At 39.5% G+C, this 18,182-nt stretch overlaps 1 protein-coding gene and 1 long non-coding RNA gene across 2 annotated transcripts; one reads left to right on the forward strand and one right to left on the reverse strand.

Moving 5' to 3' along the window:
• Window positions 1-2,869: 2,869 nt before the first annotated feature.
• LOC101848409 (26S proteasome non-ATPase regulatory subunit 7) lies at window positions 2,870-18,010 on the reverse strand. The gene is made up of 8 exons (XM_005091212.3): window positions 17,683-18,010; window positions 13,598-13,690; window positions 12,055-12,152; window positions 11,064-11,144; window positions 10,255-10,346; window positions 9,072-9,234; window positions 4,873-5,016; window positions 2,870-3,904 (listed from the first exon to the last, which is right to left on the reverse strand). The coding sequence occupies exons 1-8, from the start codon at window positions 17,855-17,857 to the stop codon at window positions 3,746-3,748; spliced, it is 1,005 nt and encodes a 334-aa protein (XP_005091269.1). The 5' UTR covers window positions 17,858-18,010; the 3' UTR covers window positions 2,870-3,745.
• LOC106013730 lies at window positions 6,865-8,027 on the forward strand. Its single transcript, XR_001185422.2, has 2 exons — window positions 6,865-6,989; window positions 7,678-8,027. It is a non-coding gene; the product is annotated as an uncharacterized LOC106013730 (long non-coding RNA).
• Window positions 18,011-18,182: the final 172 nt, after the last annotated feature.

Consider the following 18,182-nt stretch of genomic DNA (forward strand, 5'->3'; position numbering starts at 1 on the left):
GCCCCCCCCCCCACCTGTTGTACCACCAGCCCGGTTTACCACCAGTTTTTACCGATGTACGAAAAGGAATGCCTACATAAACATAGTATTTTTGCGTCTTTACACTGCCATCCACCAACTGTCTGAATTGTATGGTCCTTCTCAAACTAATGTAAATTCACCCTGACAATATCATAAAGTTTCAGAGTCCAATCTTGAGTAGGTTTTTTTTTCTTAATTTTCTTAATGCTCAAAAATGCTTGGCAGTGGGAAAGACAAGCCTCATAACAGCCCGGTAGCATAAGTGTTAAATTCAATATATGGGAACTGGCTGCCAGAAGTACACGGCACATGGTACTCATAGGGGGGCTGCTTGATAATCTTTTTCCCACCCATGTCTCTGTAAGCTTGGCATTTTCTCACATTTTCCGTCGATTTGCTTCTGTTTATGGAAATGCTATTATTTTTAGGCTTTGGAAAATACTTTAAAAAGAAATTGGAATTAAATTTTAAGGTTGCTTGGAGAATCTTCGAAGGACTTGCGCCACTTTGGCCTGTCGTCAAATTATCTGGTGTTGCCAGACATCAGCCCAATGAACAATAGGTTGGCAGGCGCCTGTGTACCTTTTATACCGTGAGGACTGGTGCTCGAGACTATGTAGAAGGTGGCTCAAAGACTGAAGAGTATTGAGTAGAAATTATACTATGGATGTCTACCTTAGCTTGTGATCCGGGAGACATTTTCAATTTGAAGTTACCTGAAGTTCAGCTGGAGCTGTACATGGTACATGTATTGGTTGCTACTCGTTTTTCCCCCTTGCGACGCATGGTTGTCGCACAAGACAGAAAGATTAATTAAGACTGGCCACAGTTTGTCTCTGTAGTCTTTACCAGTCTACCACTAGTCAAGATGGCAATGGGTGCTATACCGTTAAACCGCCAGTCCTACTGTACTGCCAACTTCATGTTTCTCCCAAGGTTGGCGGTACAATGGGGTTTGACTGTATTTGAAAAAAATGCTCCCCATTCGACATCGAACTCGGGTCTTCTGCATTTGACAGGGAAGTGTCTAACCGCTATACGACAGAGCCAGGCCTATAGAGAGAAAAAGGTGAATGGAGTGGAAATAGTTTTAAAAAATAATTATTGTGCTTAAAATTAACTCTTTACAAATTACATGTATTTATTTCAAATTTTAGTGAATTTCTCAGGAAGATTATATAGGTTATGGGAAACTTAGAGTTCAAAAGCTGGGATAAACGTGCTAGATTTATTATCTGTGTATGAAACAGGTATTTCTCAACAACTTCAATTTTGGACATTTGGTTTTAAAAGTTGTTTTTATGAAACATATTGCTTTTTTACAAGATTTCTATACATGCTTATGAAACACCTATTCCATTATTACTGTTGATGAAACCTGAAATCTACAGCACTACAGCACTTCTAATTATGTTATCAGCATATATTGGATTTAACACTTACACTGCCGGGCTGTTATGAGGCTTGTCTTTCCCACTGCCAAGCATTTTTGAGCATTAAGAAAATTAAGAAAAAAAACCTACTCCAGATTGGACTCTGAAACTTTATGATATTGTTGGGTGCTAAATGGGCTCTGAAATTTTGACGTTTTGTTGACCTGGAATCACCTGACCTTGGTGGCCATCTTGGATTTGACCATTTCTTATATTAATTAAAAAAGGGGGTGCCTACTCAAAACAATCTTTTAGGGGGACTACAAAATATGACTGGGGTAGACAATTATATGTGTTATTATATGTAAGATGATATGCCAGTGTTAGTTTTGTGATACTGAGTGTGAATGCTTTACCTTTGTTTCCTGTGAATTTTATTATCATGCAAATTCCTTGCTTGCAACAATAAAATACTATGAAATTTCTACAAAAAGCCTGCGTCTTTTTCATATCATAGCTTATTTTATGTAACAACATCCACATTCACAATGACCTGCCTATGTCTTGAGCAGTTAAAAAAAAGATTCCAGCTTCACTACCTATCAAGTGTTGCACCAGTAGGCCTGTTGGTAGGGACACACTTTCTTTTACTCTGGGGTTGACGCCCATTACCTGCACCTCTACCAACAATGTCGCCATAATGATAAACCTTCTTGTCCTCGCATCAATCACCTGTCTCAGAAACCTCTTCTGAATCATTACTTTCATTATCTGTCTCTAAAATATCAGAATCAGAGTCATTTTGGGTCATAATATAGTCTGGTTCGTCATCCATTCTGAAAACTTTTTCGACCTGAAGACGCTAAAATAATTCATTTACAAAGGCAAAAACTCGCCCCAAAACCTGAGATCGGGTGCAAACCATTCAAGAAAGTTACTTTCGGTTTCTCTCAAGCACCGGATGTTGTCAATTTTATACTATTGAGGTGTTATGGCACCGACAACAGACGATGAAATAATACCCCAATGCAGATGTCTCTGATCGCCTGTGGTAGGTTAAGGAGAAAATTTCAGGACGGCACGGATCGTCGATGGCAGCGTAAGTGTTCAAGTGAATGATTTTTGTAGACTTCATCATCATAGAAAGCAACACACATCAGCACAAGACGAACAGCAACTGACAAGAATGCAGAGGCCAAAATGACAATCAGAGATTTAAACTTAACTACATGAGAAAAAGGTGCACCTGGAACCATAGCTGTGTAAACAAGTATTTTAGTTAATTAAGAGTTTTACAGCACTTGCAACACAATAACAAGAAAGTAACAAACACAAAAAAGAAGGAGGAGAGATCAGGGCGATAGATGATTGATAGGAAAGAAGGAGCAAACCACACCAGAGCACCCGCCAACCACCCTAACAAGTATTTAAACAGAAGTAAAACAACAAAAGATAAATAGAAGAATACAAGTAACTGCAGTCTATATTTTCACAGTTTATTCACTTTTATAACGTTCATAAAAGTTTACTGAAAAATGAAACGACAATCCATTCCAGTCATTCTTTCAAATGGAACCAAAGGACAAGCACTGCTATTTGCTAATGGACTCTGACCATCTGACCAAAGCAAAAATACAATACATTTCTAGCCTGACAACATTCCCTGACAGGTAGGAGATTTCAGTGCCATTATAATGAGCCACTGGACTTTACCTGTGCCTATAAGGTAAAACAACTCGAGCCATGTGTCTGTCCCAATTTGACACAGGCTTATTTCACAGGAAACACGACTGTCTGATTCACATCTCTATAAATATTTCAATTGCTTTATATTTTACTTCCTTTTCTTATTTTTGGTATGTATGTACTGGAGATGCAAGTCACCAACAGGAAGCAAAGTGTTTCACAGAGTCTGAGAGCTATTCTCAAGTAATTCTTTTGCTTTTTTAGATATGCACATGATGCAGTGTAGGGTAGCCTAAAATTTTCCAAAATAAAAAAATCCCCATTTTATTTATTTTTGACACCTCAGACTTAGCCAGCGTGTGCCTGGATTCATGGACAAAAAACACAAGAGTGTAATCTCACAACATTGCAAGCAAGAAGTTCATAAAATTATACAGATCACATTTGCCCCTGTCATCAATTTAAGTGTGATTTAGGAAGTATTTCATATACCCAACAAACAGACATGTACCAAACAGATCTCTTTTTGCACCAATCAATTTTCAAGAAAATTAATCAAAATAAGTCTAAATAATATTGTGAAATCAATAATTATTTAAAAAAACAAAGTATGGGATGTCACTTACAATCATATTCACAAACACATCGACCAAAGACCCTGAAAACTAAGATTTTTTTGCATCCTTAGCATCTTTCTTGTCCTTTGCACCTTCTTTCTTGTCCTTGTCTCCTTCACCAGTTGACTTCTCATCAGCCTTCTCTTTATCCTTCTTCTCCTTGCTGGAATCTTTGCCTTCATTTTTCTCAGCATCACGATTTTGTACCTGAAACAAAAGTTTGAATAAGTACACAAAATTGATCAATCAATTAGTTTCTAAACTTCAAAGCTCACAAAATTAATTTTAAAAAAAATTGTAGGTGTTTTTACACCCCCATTGGCATAATTTAGATCATTTAGGAGGCAGGATTCCTGTCAGGGCCAACCTAGACTGAGAGGGATACAATATCCCAGAAGACAGACAGAGATATTCTATATATTGAACACGGGTCTCCAGTGTAAAGCAATAAAGCATCTAACTGCTACACCACAGACGCCAGTTCACCAAATGTGTAAGTGATACGGTGAATCGAACATCCAGTAATAATGATTTTAAAAAATAAGAGAAAGAATACTCCTCACTGTAAAAAAACCCCCAACTCGTTAACATCTACAACAATACTGCCATAAGCTGACAAAACGCCTTTTTTCATTTTTGGCGCCAAATGTCTTTATATTTGCTAAATCGAAGGCCTGATCGGTTACCCACCTTGTGTGAAAAAAATCAAAAGAGAAGCTGTGACTAGTTTTTGAATAAATTAAAATTAAAATTTCGGATAACACTTTTTTAATCATTATGCTGACAAAAAGCCTTTATCTCGAAACTGCAGTGAATTTTAAAAAAGGCATTTTGTCAGCTTGCAGCAGAATACATCTTGCATGGAAGGAACCCCTGAAAAAACCCCAACAACTTCAGACTCGGTGAGAGAGCATAAGTAAGCAGCCTTCTATAGCTTTTATGAAGTCTTGATAAGAAAGACTGTCAAAAGTGTCCAACAATATCTCTTTGTCAGTCAGTGGATGTTGAAAAATTATCAAGATTAATAAAAATCTAAGCTTTTAGTATTAAAAAAAACGTGATACTTTATTAAGGTTAAGGTGATATGCTCTTTCTTCTACTTTTATGAATACAGCTCATGAAAGTTGTACAGCTAAAAACAAGCAACTATAGATGAGGCAACAGCTATATTTTACCTTGTTGTTGATGAGGTTGTGCAGAGCCATGATGGAGCGTACTAATGAGGCGAGGTAGACGACGCTCATCTGATCATTGGTGCTCACTGTGAGGGAGTGAACCAGCTCCGGTACACCCACGTCGGGTAACAAGTTGAAGACATCCTTCGGAAACACAAATAATACAAACTCCAATTAAATAGCAATAGGGTGCGGAAAAAACTCAGGAATTATGATCTGGGTTTTATTTATAAAGTAAATTTCAAGTCCTTTGTAGTGCTTATCCTGCATTATGCTACAGGAAAGAAGTTTTTCTAAAGTTTCTTCATGCACTCACCATTGTTTTAACTCACTCGCTGGAGACTGGGCATTTTTCAGGTCTTCATGCACTGGAGACTGGCATTTTTGGGGGTAGTTCAATATGTGAGCGGCTCTGAGAAAACCCGTCGGAAGGTGCGAGAAGCTATTCTGAGATATCGCTAAAAATAGGCCCTGAACTTCATTTTTATCGAAAACGAAATTATATGAAATTCGGAAAGATAGACCATTTCTACATCATATGTTTTAAGAAATTTGCTCAAAAGTGATTGAAAATATGTTAAAATAATTATTTTTGAAGACATATCGTCGTCGTATTACGCTGAATTCTTAGACAAACAGGGGGAATATTTACTCAATCGGATAGACACTTCTTTCCACGGGAACCCTCACATATTATATACCCATAGAATTCTACACTTAGTGTAGAATTCTGTGTATATACCAAAAGAAAGAGAATTTTATTGCCGTTTCGGGAAAACCCAGTGTGCATGAATGTGTGAACATACAAATAGTTCTGTGAGTTGCGCATGTTGTAGTTTCACTTTTGAAATGGTATTTGTCATGAATGCAGTTTAACATCTAATGTACCATTTCCTGCCGTTCAAACCAAATATGAACTGTTTGTTATTGACTTTAAGTTCTTTGTTCTGCTCTACGAAGCGTTTTTTTCCGAGTTTACTGTAAGTAAACTGATTGTTTTCTGTTTCCAAGTGGTCGAGCGCTTTTGTTTACATAATTTAATTGATTCAAGATGGCGGACCGATCAGCTGAGTGGCGTATTTCATCGATGTGGAACGATCTCGAACGATCTCAGTCGGATTGGAATGAGACAAATCACAGACGAAAATGAATTGGATGAACTGATTATTGATTAGTGTGGAGACACATGATGAACGAATTACGACGACGACCGTGGCCATGACACACCCACACCCCCTGCTCATGACCATGATCTGGAATCTGGAACTTCATGAAGAAGAAGTCCTGGTTCCTGTTCAACCAATTGGCATAGCATCATCAGAAGGTAAGCAAGGTTTACCATACCCGCAGTCCCAGCTTCTATACTAGTCCTTATAACTGATAATTATCAGCTAGATTAAAGAACTGCGTATTCTTCTAGATTCTATCCTACCTCTAGCAGTGTATTAGAATTGGAGGAGCTAGATCTAGATATCTAGATCTAGATCGACTAGATCTATCACTATACGGTAGCTTAACTCTTGGAACGAGACCAAGTCTGTCAACGTTATTATAGACTTAGATCAAGATTGTACTAGACTAGACTAGACTAACTAGACACTTGACTAGATCTAGACTTATTACTTTTCTAGATCTGGACTCCTATGACACTTAACTTAAGACTCTTGATGAAAGTTACTCGAGCCTGCAGCTGTTGTTTAGATCCCTGTCGCTTACTATCTGTATGAAGCAAGTCTCACTGCAGTGTGTGTTGAGATCTAGATCTAGATGACATTATAGTGTGTTGTTTTAAACTTTATACACCAAGTCACCAGACACATTGTTGACTGTGCCTAGATCTAAGACTAAATAAATCCAGGGCCAGTTGTGTATCTCTGTAAACAGTATTTTTCTAGACGTGTGGAGATGATCCAGTGCACACTACACAGATAAATTCTTGTTGATCTCTTCAGTTTTATTTCATTGTACATACTATTTTCATTGATCTCTTAGGTGCACTTGCTGGCCCAGGACCTTCGCAGCCCCCCTCCCATGCTCCCAGTGAAGCAGATCCAGAGTCTCTGACTGCTGTGCTCTACAACAACAAAGTGATGCTGACCAGTCCAGTATTGCTGAAGGTAATGCCTCTCTCAATGGAATTGAATAATAGACTAGGGCTACTACTACTACAATTTATATTGGTGCTAACACCTGCTTTAAATTTCTTGATTCATTTACAAAGCAGAAAATAATCGATCTTACATACTTTTTAGCTTTAATTATTCGACTTGAAAAGAACCATGAGAGATGCTGCACCACACTAATTTGTATTGTTGAAGGTGATGCCTCTCAATTAAATTAAATATTATAGCATTATAGTTCAGTGTGATGCTGACTCTTGCTTTAAATTTTAAAATTCCTTTACAAAGAAGAAATATATCTATTCTGAATACATACTCTTTAATTATTTGACTTGAAAAGAACCAAGAAAAGAGAGATGCTGCACTATCGCAGTGATGATCTGTCACAAACTTGTCGTCACATGAAAGTGAATTTCTTATACTGAGTAGGTCCATATATAAAAATACAGCGATGCAAAACGAAAACAAGAGGTGACAGAATGATGGACAAAAATTCTGGCTTCTTGTTGCAGCCTGTCAACTGTAAAGGGATCACGGAGCAAATTATTCTCAATTGGTGATCATTAATCACTGGTTTGTTTGAACTAATAGTGGTCATTTAAATACAGTGGTGCACAACACTATAAATTTCATTATGCAAGCTGCACACCTTTAAATCGCTCTCTTTTAATTTCTGTATCTACAGACGAGGATGATGCCTTAGGGGTGACCTTCATAGAGAACGGGACAGTAACAGCCTTTGTGGTGCCAGAAGGTAAGGGTGTGGAGCAGACAGCTTTGCGAAGTTGAAGGGCCTGAAGTGCTTCTGCAAGCTCAATGATGGCCTGCCTTGCAACAGCCAGTTCGAATCAACTGCTTTTGACGACCTGCCTTTGTCTTTTGCTGGTATGACACGAGAGGAGCATAATATTTTTTTGACGCGTTTTTACGTAATTCAATGATTTACTGTTGTAACATAAAAACAGTCATAACTTCACATAGAAGAGAGGTATTTCACTAAAATAAAAAGCAAACTGTCCACAAATGGCACCTCTATGCTATCGGTTGACCATCGGAAAGACACATTTATCCGACATCGTTCTGATATTGGGTGACCATCGGTTTCCGATAGTGTGTGGAACCCGACATCGTCCTGATGATGGGTTGTAATCGGTTTCCGACGGTGTGTCGATATCCATCATCGCGCCGATGGCGGGTTGACATCGGAACCCGATGGTAAGTCGGTGTCCATCATCGTGCCGATGGCGGGTTGTCATCGGATACCCGATGGTAAGTCGGTGTCCATCATCGTGCCGATGGCGGGTTGTCATCGGATACCGATGGTAAGTCGGTGTCCATCATCGCGCCGATGGCGGGTTGTCATCGGATACCGATGGTAAGTCGGTGTCCATCATCGCGCCGATGGCGGGTTGTCATCGGATACCGATGGTAAGTCGGTGTCCATCATCGCGCCGATGGTGGGTTGTCATCGGAAACCGATGGTAAGTCGGAGTCCATCATCGCGACTAACTTTCCTTTCCGCTCGATAACTCAAAAAGTTTCCTGCCAGTTCCGGTGAAACTTTATATGAAATGAAACAAAGGTCGGCTGCATGGAAAGAGGTGGTTCACGCAGCGTTTGTGAGTATACTTTACCGAAGAAAAAATGAGAAACTTGCATGAACTGCCTCTCGGGAAAATATCGAAGCTCGCAAATACTGCGTGAAACGTTTCCAGTGAGTTAAGTATGAAGCAAGGGGAACATGTTTGTAATATATAGAGTACGACTGTCAAAAACTGTTTTTCCACTGGTCTGGAAGTGAAGAAAAGGTGTCTCTGATACAACATAACAAATGATGCAGCATCCTATAATTCCTTCAATAACAATGGGTCTAAGAGAAACTATTTTAATAACTCAACAGACAATTCATAAAACTATTTAAAAAATAGCTAGCACACCCGTAAGTATATATTGAGCAAAAATCTTAAATGACCCTAAAGCAGGTAAAAAATAAATAAAATCAATATTACTTCCAGCTGCTCAGCACATTAGATTAGACTACGATACTCTATGATTCCACCATGCACTGCACTAACTGACCTGAAGCTGATAGATGATCTGGTGATTGATGGGCAGCCGACCCTCAGCGACACTCTTCAGGTAGCTGCTTATGTCGTTCATGTGAGAGTGCAGGCCCTTGAGGCCCATGAGCTGGGCAGTGATCTGTTGGGAGAGGGTGCCCACTGTGGTGTCCTTGATGTCTCTGTGAGAAAACAAAAGTAAAAACAGTCAGTGTAAGTGCTGCCATGCTTCAAACTGATAGGGAAAAAATGTCGAACTGAAAAGAAGAAGCAGACAAAACCAGGGCATGCACTGGCACTGAAAACCCATAACACTGCCAACTTCAAGCTTGTCCCAATGTTGGCAGTAAAATGAGGCTTAATATGAGTTTTGTATGAAATTTCATTCTACCTAAAAAAAAAGGCTTTTTTTTGGGGGGGGGGGGGGGGGGGGCACAGATTTTCACATAGAACAGATGAGAAATGTAGACTGAGAGTATGGATTGACATGCTTGACCCTGAGGAGCCGTTGTGTGTCAGATTATACCTGAAAAACTTGTGAAGCTCAGATTGACATCTTCTCTGACTGTCTGCCAAGTTTCAAGACTACGTCATCATCTTTATATTCAAGATTTAAGTACAAACAGTGTATTATCGGTCCATACCACCAGCACACGATAGCACAGCACGCTGGCTCTCATTTGCCTAGTGCGGCAATGATAGGGAACAGCTTAACTTATAAAAATGAAGAAATTCTACCACTAACTGAATGCCATCTCTTTGGAAACTGAACACATCATGAGCCAGGTACCCCTTTCATCAAATGATCCACTAAAGTTTAAAAAATATCAAAGTATATTCCGAGTTTTAAATTATCACTTCAGAAAAAGTAATAATGATAATAGATAGCGTTTGTATAGCGCATATCCCCGCTCATCAGCAGGCTCTATGCGCTTTACACTATATTATTACCCCAGCAGACCATAAAACACTCCGAAACATTCTCAGCTTCCCGGGAAGTAGTAGTAGTAGCAAATTAATCACCAAGTATTTTTGGTCAGCTTAGCATGCTCTGCACATCTGTAATTTTGACTCTTCACTCCAACTGACATCAACAGCTATGAGTTACACACTCCAATAAGCACATTCGCATGCTTCAAACATGAGCAAAACCGTAATATTTCACGATGTTCTTTAAAAAACCCTGGCAACACATTTCATACCTCAGCAAATGTTCCACTCCAACCTCCTCAGCCTCTTCAGCACCGATTTCACTTGGAACATGATCAAATGTTTTGGTAGTGGGGGTACCATCCTGAGGACAGAGTCCAGCAAAGTTTCTTAATCTAAAATAAAATTCTCATTTCAGGGAGGAACAGCATCACTATTTTCTATACAATGTCACTTTCTGCAGTATATAATAATAAGTGTTATAAGAGACACTGCTTGACCGTCCACAATTGGAGCATTACAAACAAAAAACAAAAAAACATACACTTCGTTGAAGAGAAGTATTGTTCATCAGCTGAATAACAACCAGTTCTACCAGTGACACACTGAGATCAACCCGTGTGAGATCTCAAATCATAAAGGGAACAAAACATTTCACATCTTTCTATAAAACCAGTCAAAATGCACTTTTCATACATCAAAATAAATTCCCAGAATAATTATTTTCGCAAATCAAAAAGAAATGAATTGGCAACAGTAATATTTTCATACGATAAAGGCTGCATTCACAAAACAAAAATTGTGTGAGGATTTTTGTCAGATTCATTCGATTCATTGACGCATAGATTAAAGTTTAAAAGTCATACTCAATCCAATCCAGGTCAGTTTTAAAGTATAGTTCTTGATCTCTCATTAGGGCATTGGGCTATGAGGAATGTCCCCAGGAAGGGCCCCACTTAGATTCCAACTTTGCACTTCTTTACTTCAATGACTCATTCAGCAGTCACAAATGAACATCCATCAGGAAAGACTAGCCGGTAAACAAAATAAATAGGCAAACAAGAGTGGCTCCAGTACTCACATCGTGCACCTCTTCCACAGAGATGTAGGCCTCTGTGGGCAGACCCAGCTCTTTGGGCTTGGCATCAATCACCACCAGAATCTTTGGAAAAAAAGAATAGACAAAACATTTTAAAAAGATCAATATGAACTGCATTTCGTCTTCGTAAGTGTTTTACGGCACTTGCAACACAATAAGGTCATATAAGCGCCGTAGAATAGAGACGTTACAAGAGAGTAACTAACACAAAAAAAGAGGAGGAGAGAAAAAGATGATAGATGTTTGATAGGAAAGAAGGAGCAAACCACACCAGAGCACCCTCCAACCATCCACATATGAACTGCATGATAACCACAAAATTATGATCATCATAGAAATAGGTATATTGTAAAATGATCTCAATGTCTGAAATCGATGAAAGTAATGGAAGTACAGACAGATTAAAACAGTGGGACTCACACATAGACAAAGGGAATTGTGCGTGCCTTCCGGATAGTCTTTCAAGGTACAGCACAGCGTCAGAAATAAATGAACTGGCCAGACCAACTCAAAGTGCATGTCAAGTCTGACGTAAATTCTCCTGATCATTGTTGAGGTTTTTTCTCACATCCTCTTAGCCTCCAACTGCTTAATTCTGGGGTCTTCGTGGGGTCTATTGGCTTACCCAAGTCTGACTTTTACTTCATTAAAAGTGATGAGGTACTTGTACCAAAACTCCAGGAGATTCCTAGCTATCATAAAGACAAGTTTCCAGATTTTAAAAAGTAAAGAAAAAAATCGTTATTGTGGGTGTTTTTACATCCCAATCGACACAATTTAAATCATTTAGGAGGCCAGCTTCGACTCTTCCTGTCCAAGCAGAAAGACTGGAAAGCTTGAAAAAAATTATCCCTACAAGTGAATTGAATTCAGGTCTCCTGTATTGGACAGTGAAGTGCCTAACTGCTACATCAGAGAATCAGTTGTTTTCAGTATTCAAGATAAAAATAACCCCCCAAAAAATGTGTCTTACTGAATTTGAGTTGTATCTTCGGATCATTTCATTAATGGCAATATCGTTAGGATGAAGCTTGGGTCCTGTGTGGTACCAACCAACAATTCTTTCTTTTGCTGAAAGAAAAAAAGAAAAAGAAGGAAAATCATCAATCCATTCTATCCTCAGCTTTTAATTTATTAACTCTTTCAAACTAACACTGTAATAGAATCAGAAATCTTTAAAGTAAGAAAAAAATTGAGCAGATAAAACAAAGAACTAGTTAATCTGCAAGCTATTGTTTTGTAAATTTACCTTGAAGGAGTCACAAGGAGTACAAGGCAGAATGAGGTACAGTAATCTCCGCCTTAGATCCCTGTGCTAAGGAGCAAGGAAATTGCCTGATCTTAGTCGAACAGGATCTTAGCCGACGGACCAAGGGAAGAATCAACGGTGACCCATGTTAAGGTCCACAACCGGTAAAATGGTTTTTTTCTACTCTAAAATGAATTGATGAGACTCCTGGGTGGGTTTATGACATATGGGGAGCAAAGAGTGGTCCACCTCGATGACCAATCAGTGGCATGAGGCATGTTATTTACACTTATTATCTTATCGTGAGTGTAAAGATTTACGCTTATCCCCCCCCCACCTGTCCAAAATTTATAGCTTTCCATCTCTGACCGAGTTTCCCCACCTTTGCCGTTACCCACTGTTACATTGTGACCACACCAATTAAAATTCAGTCTGTCTCACAAATTCGGGAGTTGAGATAACTGCTGCAAAGGTCTGGAAAGAGTTCACAGTTCGATGTGATCCCGCCTGGAGCGAACTTGTAGGCCATACCCACCCAGTGAGTGATGAAAGTTTAGGTGGAGAGCTCAGATGCGAGTGTGATGTTTGAGGAAAACAAAAGCATCGGTCAGTTCACACATCAGTGTGATCCCTTACCATTTCATCAAGTTTTACAACATTTATGTGATCATATTCACGGGAGTGGCTGATCTTTGACGCGACAGGCAGTCCAATGATCTCAAATTTTCACGCTTGGTAGATCGGCTGTGCCCGCCCAGGTTTTTGTTTCGTAAATTATGATCCGAAATGCGGGATCTTAGCCGGATGTAGACCATAGATTATCAGAGTGAATCGGAGCGGGACCTTAGGGGTGACTCTTTAGTATGTAGTAAAAATTTTGTTTTCGTAAAACAGCTGGATCTTAAGTGAACCGGGATCGAAAACGATGGGATCTTAGGCAGAGACTGCTGTGTATATCAACAGAGAACAAAATTATTCACATCCAATTGACACTCCTGCCAATAAATAACAATACAGTCCTTCAATTCTTTCAACTTGCTGTTAGTCAGAAACAAAACTTAATTCAATGTACTTACGATACACATTAAATTAATGACAAATTTGACAATCTCTGCAATTAGCTGTGATACTATCAGCCAAGATCTAGACATTTCTATTTAAAACTAAAGTGATAATTTTAAAAAAATCATTTCAACTTTTTTAGAGAAATGCTCTCTCTCTCATCACTTGTTTCTAAAAAACCAGGGCACAATCTGAGTAAACTTACCATTTACTTTCTTGAACATTCCATACATGTTTTCCAGATAATCATGGTCAAGAAACCAAACAGATCTGTCTTTGTCATCCTCATCAAAAGGAACTAGAAGGAAAAAAATATATTAAAAAATAGCAACAACGTGTAATAAAAAAATGAAACCATTATTTCAATCATTCACAAGAATGACAAACGGTAGGTAGTTATACGGATACTAAGTATAAATAATTATAACCATTATAACAAATTCACCTTATGTCCATATTGTTCAATAGTACATTCCCAAAAGATGTTTAGCTAAAAAACTAAAAAGTATACCACCAACCAATCACTGGTCGAGAAAAAAACCCAAAAAAACCCAAGATACAGATCATGGGCTGACAGGTAGAACATTGCTGGCATCAATGGTATACCTCTCTCTCTATATATATAATATTATATATATATAAATGGCTCAAGTCAACAACTGCCGTACCTGAACTGAGAAACTCGCTGCACAACAAGAGTACACCGAAGTAAACTGGGAGGTAAAGAATTCCATCAAGAAGGACAAGAATACTTACCTGAATGGCCCTGCCGAAAAGGCAGAGAAAGAAGCAACAGACAGGCACTTGCGGATTGTACATCAGACAACAAAGACTCTTTCAGGTAGGTTCAGCAAGCCCACTCTACCAGTGAAAGACAAAGAGGGAAAGACTATCTTTAACCCAGAGGGGCAACTGAACCGATGGAGAGAACACCTTGATCAACTATTGAACAGACCACCTCCAGAAAACCAACCGGAATTCTTCCAGCCAGAAATTACCTCCCAATCGCTATGGAACCATCTTCGAGAGAGGAAATTGCTGAAGATATAACAGCACTGAAGTCCCACACAAGGCAGCTGGTCCCGACCATATACCACCGGAAGCCCTTAAGACAGACTTGCTGTTTTCATCAGATCCATGTTCTAGTTCTTGATTCAAACACATATTTGTCATTTTTGTGTGGCATCATCGTGGTGAAATCAGGCACTCGTCAAATATAGTGGAGCCTGCCATGACGGCCACCTGTACAAACGGCCACTTTCCACCCCCCCCCCCCCCTTGCGATTTTAATAAATTTAACTGTGTAAAACGTTCACCTGTCCAACGCTGCTGCGGCCTAATTATTTTATCACCCACGGTCAAATTTACCTGCCTCAGGCGGCCAGGCGTTGTTCACTCATTGCCTGACGCTTTGTCATAAAATTTGAATCGGCCCCTCATGCTGTGGATGGACCGTCATAATTCATTCACTTGTCGTAACTGTTAGTCCTTCCAATGAATGTTTACCCAAGTTGACCAATGGGTAGGCCTAACAATAAATTTTCAACTGCTGATGAGGGAAGCGTGATCCATCATAATCTATGTCCCACCCACAATTCATCATGCACAAATCATGTGAGGTGACTGGTCACTGTTCTGTTTACCTTATACTGTAACAAAGTTTTACAAAGTAACAATGGAACTTGACGTGAACTTGCGACAGAAGCGTCGCTCCTTCTCTGAGTGTTTTAGCATGGCCCTCGATCTTCGTCGTCTTACTTTCAAAATATTTTGCTTATTTTACCCTTGCACAAAATCAGCAACAAAAAGAAAGCCAGCCAAAAAACAAACCAACAACACAAAATACCCTTCTTACACCACCCACTCCCCTTTTTCAAAATTTAAGAAAACAAAAACCCTTTTGAATTTAGCCTACGGCAGTCTAAAGCCTGAGACCTGTCCCGGTTTGAATCTCAGAAGAGAATGATTTGCTTTCTTCATTTTGATCAGCCCTGCTTAAGACGGCCACCTGTGTTATAAGGCCACTTTTTTCCTTGACAATGGGTGGCTGTTTTACACAGGTTTGACTGTAATGAAATTGAAGATACCAGCATTTTTCTGCCAGTTTGACAATTCTTATAATTTTTTAGCTTTTATAATGTCCATTTAAAAACAAATTTGTGTGGATTTTTATAGAAAAACGTCAATGTGATTAAACTTAAAGGCACAAAAATAATTTTCAGTTTTCAAGGACTCTCAAGTATTGGAAGATATATTGAAGATTTGACGGCCATTTCCTCGCTTACTTTGTTTCTGAAATCAGGCGACCCCTTTCTCATTCCAATTACAATATATATCTAAATTTCTATGATCCCCTTCGATGCCTTACGACGTACCAGGTATATCATGAAAATGTGTAATTTTTAGTGCTGTGCCGTACCATGTAGGCCTACGTCACAGAAGTTGGCAAAATTTGCTGCTCCCAGTTGCCAATTTGATGTTAACATGGCTCACAACTAGGCTTGCAAGCGATCGATAAACATATCTAGGCTTGCTCTCGTAATAAAATGAAAACATCAAAATGGCTTTAAAAAGGCAAATAAATTCACTTTTCGACTTGCAGGTTGTTCAAAATTATGTGAGATGGGAGAAAATGGGGTATAAGAAAAGTGAGAAAAGTGACACAATTGAAGACTCGGTGTCCAAAATATGTCATGAGCGCGCTAGATCTAGACTGCGCGTCCCATCCAACCGTGACACACGCTAGAGTAGACGCTATCTTAACGGCAATTTTCTCGCGTTTTATTGTCTTTGCGTTTACTCTGTTTCAATTTCAAGAATCACTACCAGAATTTCGAAATGTTATTAAACATACCGGAAACCTTGTAACCAATCAGTAGAGCATGGCTGACAGGCTGCAGTTAGACGCAAGTGTGAAATTTTAGCGTGCAAAACACATCGATACGGATTTATATACGTCAAGCCACTGACCCAACATGTCGTTCCATGCTGTATCTCCAAAGATCGTCTATCACACGATCTTTGGTATCTCCACGGCCTTCTAAAAATAGTCTGTGGGTATCCTTCAGATGACATAACATGAAATCTAGATTTAGATTTTACTAGAATTATTCGCCAATCGGGCAGGTGCGTCGTTCTAGACCAACATTAAACCGCATTCTAGTGATGAATAAACGAACTTTATTTGGAGGGACAGAAACATCACGCCCAACTCGAAGATCAGCCTGTGAGTCGTGGACACTGACAGCAGAATTGGAGAAAAGGATTCAGACAACAGAGATGAGATGTTACCGCAGACTCCTTGACACCTACAAAGAATACGTTTCAAATGCTGAGGTACGGAACAGAATCACCAACGCAGTGGGGCAGCAAGAAAGATCTACTGACCACAGTGAAGAGACGAAAATTGAAATGGTATATGGGCATGTCACAAGATCCACGACCACAGGACTTGCCAAAACAATTCTATAAGGAACCGTACAAGGAAAGAGAAAGAGAGGAAGGCAGAGAAGGAGATGGGAGGACAACATTACAAAGTGGACAGGAAAGACGATGGGTGACAATCCGAGGAGAGCAGAGGACAAAGATCATAAATGGCGAGAGCTGGTTTTCAGATGGCCACCTCTATTCTCACCCGGAGTGAGAATAGTGCAGGCGAGTCTTGTGGCTATTCTCACCCGGTGCGCGTTCACCAAATTTTGCGTTCACCCTAAACCACAGAATTCTACACTGTGATAACAGAAAAATTGTAGAATTCTGTGCCGTGAACAAACGTTCCATTACAACTGTAGCCTACTAAAAGCGTACAATTTTGTCTGTGGGCAGTGGAGAGAGAGAGAGAGAGGAGTAGCGCGAGAATTTCCGGGCAAAACAAAATGGCGACCCGCGTAGTTCGGCTCGATTCGAAAAGTTAAATAGCCGTAACATCTTTGTAGACAACCAAATTAATTTACTTTTGTGTTTTAACATCATTTTTTAACTTTGTTTTGGTCAATTTGATCGTCCACACCGATAGACAGTATTCAGAAAGAGACAGAGAGAGAGAGAAGAGGGGAGGAGTTGATCTTGCGAGAACTTCCGGGCGGGTGAGAATAGCCACTTTCTTTTCAGATGCTGTGAGTGTGGTGCCCCCACAGTTCCCCAACCACTGGATAGAAGAAGAAAAAGAAACGAATTTGCTGGCACTTTTTTTCAGAACCAACAAAAACTCTAGATTCTAGATCTATTCTAGATCTAGCAGAATTTACAACAGGTTTAACCCATCGGCTGCACAACATGTTAACAACTCACCAGCAAAACTGTTGGAGACATCCAGTATTCCTTGACGATTGGATCCCAGCAGCACTCCGACAACCCGCTTCACGTTCCCGACTTTACCCATTCGATTGAAGTGGTCAACCACACTCAATAGAACAAGAGGATGAACGACCACTTTATTAATCTTACTTGGATCTACAGGAGACATATTTGTCACTGTTAACTTCAGTTCGGCCCCCAAAATGAAACAAAACTCCTTTACCGGGGGTGTTTTGATGGCTTTGCTTTCTCACAATCTCACTCTTTTGTTCCGATAATGCCAATGACTTCACAAAACGAAAAGAGCCTGTTTCTCGGTTATTTCCGACTCTGTTACTTCCGACTCGGCAAGCGTGCCGTTTTGGCGAATAATTTCTTGGAGCAATTGAAGTCCAGATTTGAAGATAGTTTTACATTAATTGGCTGGTTTTGAGTCATTAGTACTATTATTATTTTTTAAAATGAATTAAATCCATTTCGTCTTGAAACTGATA

This window comes from Aplysia californica, unplaced genomic scaffold, assembly GCF_000002075.1.
Source record: "Aplysia californica isolate F4 #8 unplaced genomic scaffold, AplCal3.0 scaffold00027, whole genome shotgun sequence".
Taxonomy (NCBI): Eukaryota; Metazoa; Mollusca; class Gastropoda; order Aplysiida; family Aplysiidae; genus Aplysia; species Aplysia californica.

Excerpts from the sequence above, each read along its gene's own strand:
- LOC101848409 (XM_005091212.3), bottom strand. The coding sequence starts at position 17,857 with ATGTCTCCTGTAGATCCAAGTAAGATTAATAAAGTGGTCGTTCATCCT. Across the intron at positions 11,145-12,054 it reads GAAGATACAACTCAAATTCA|ATTCTGGTGGTGATTGATGC; the intron begins GTAAGACACATT and ends TTTTTTCCAAAG. Across the intron at positions 3,905-4,872 it reads ACAACCTCATCAACAACAAG|GTACAAAATCGTGATGCTGA; the intron begins GTAAAATATAGC and ends CTTTTGTTTCAG.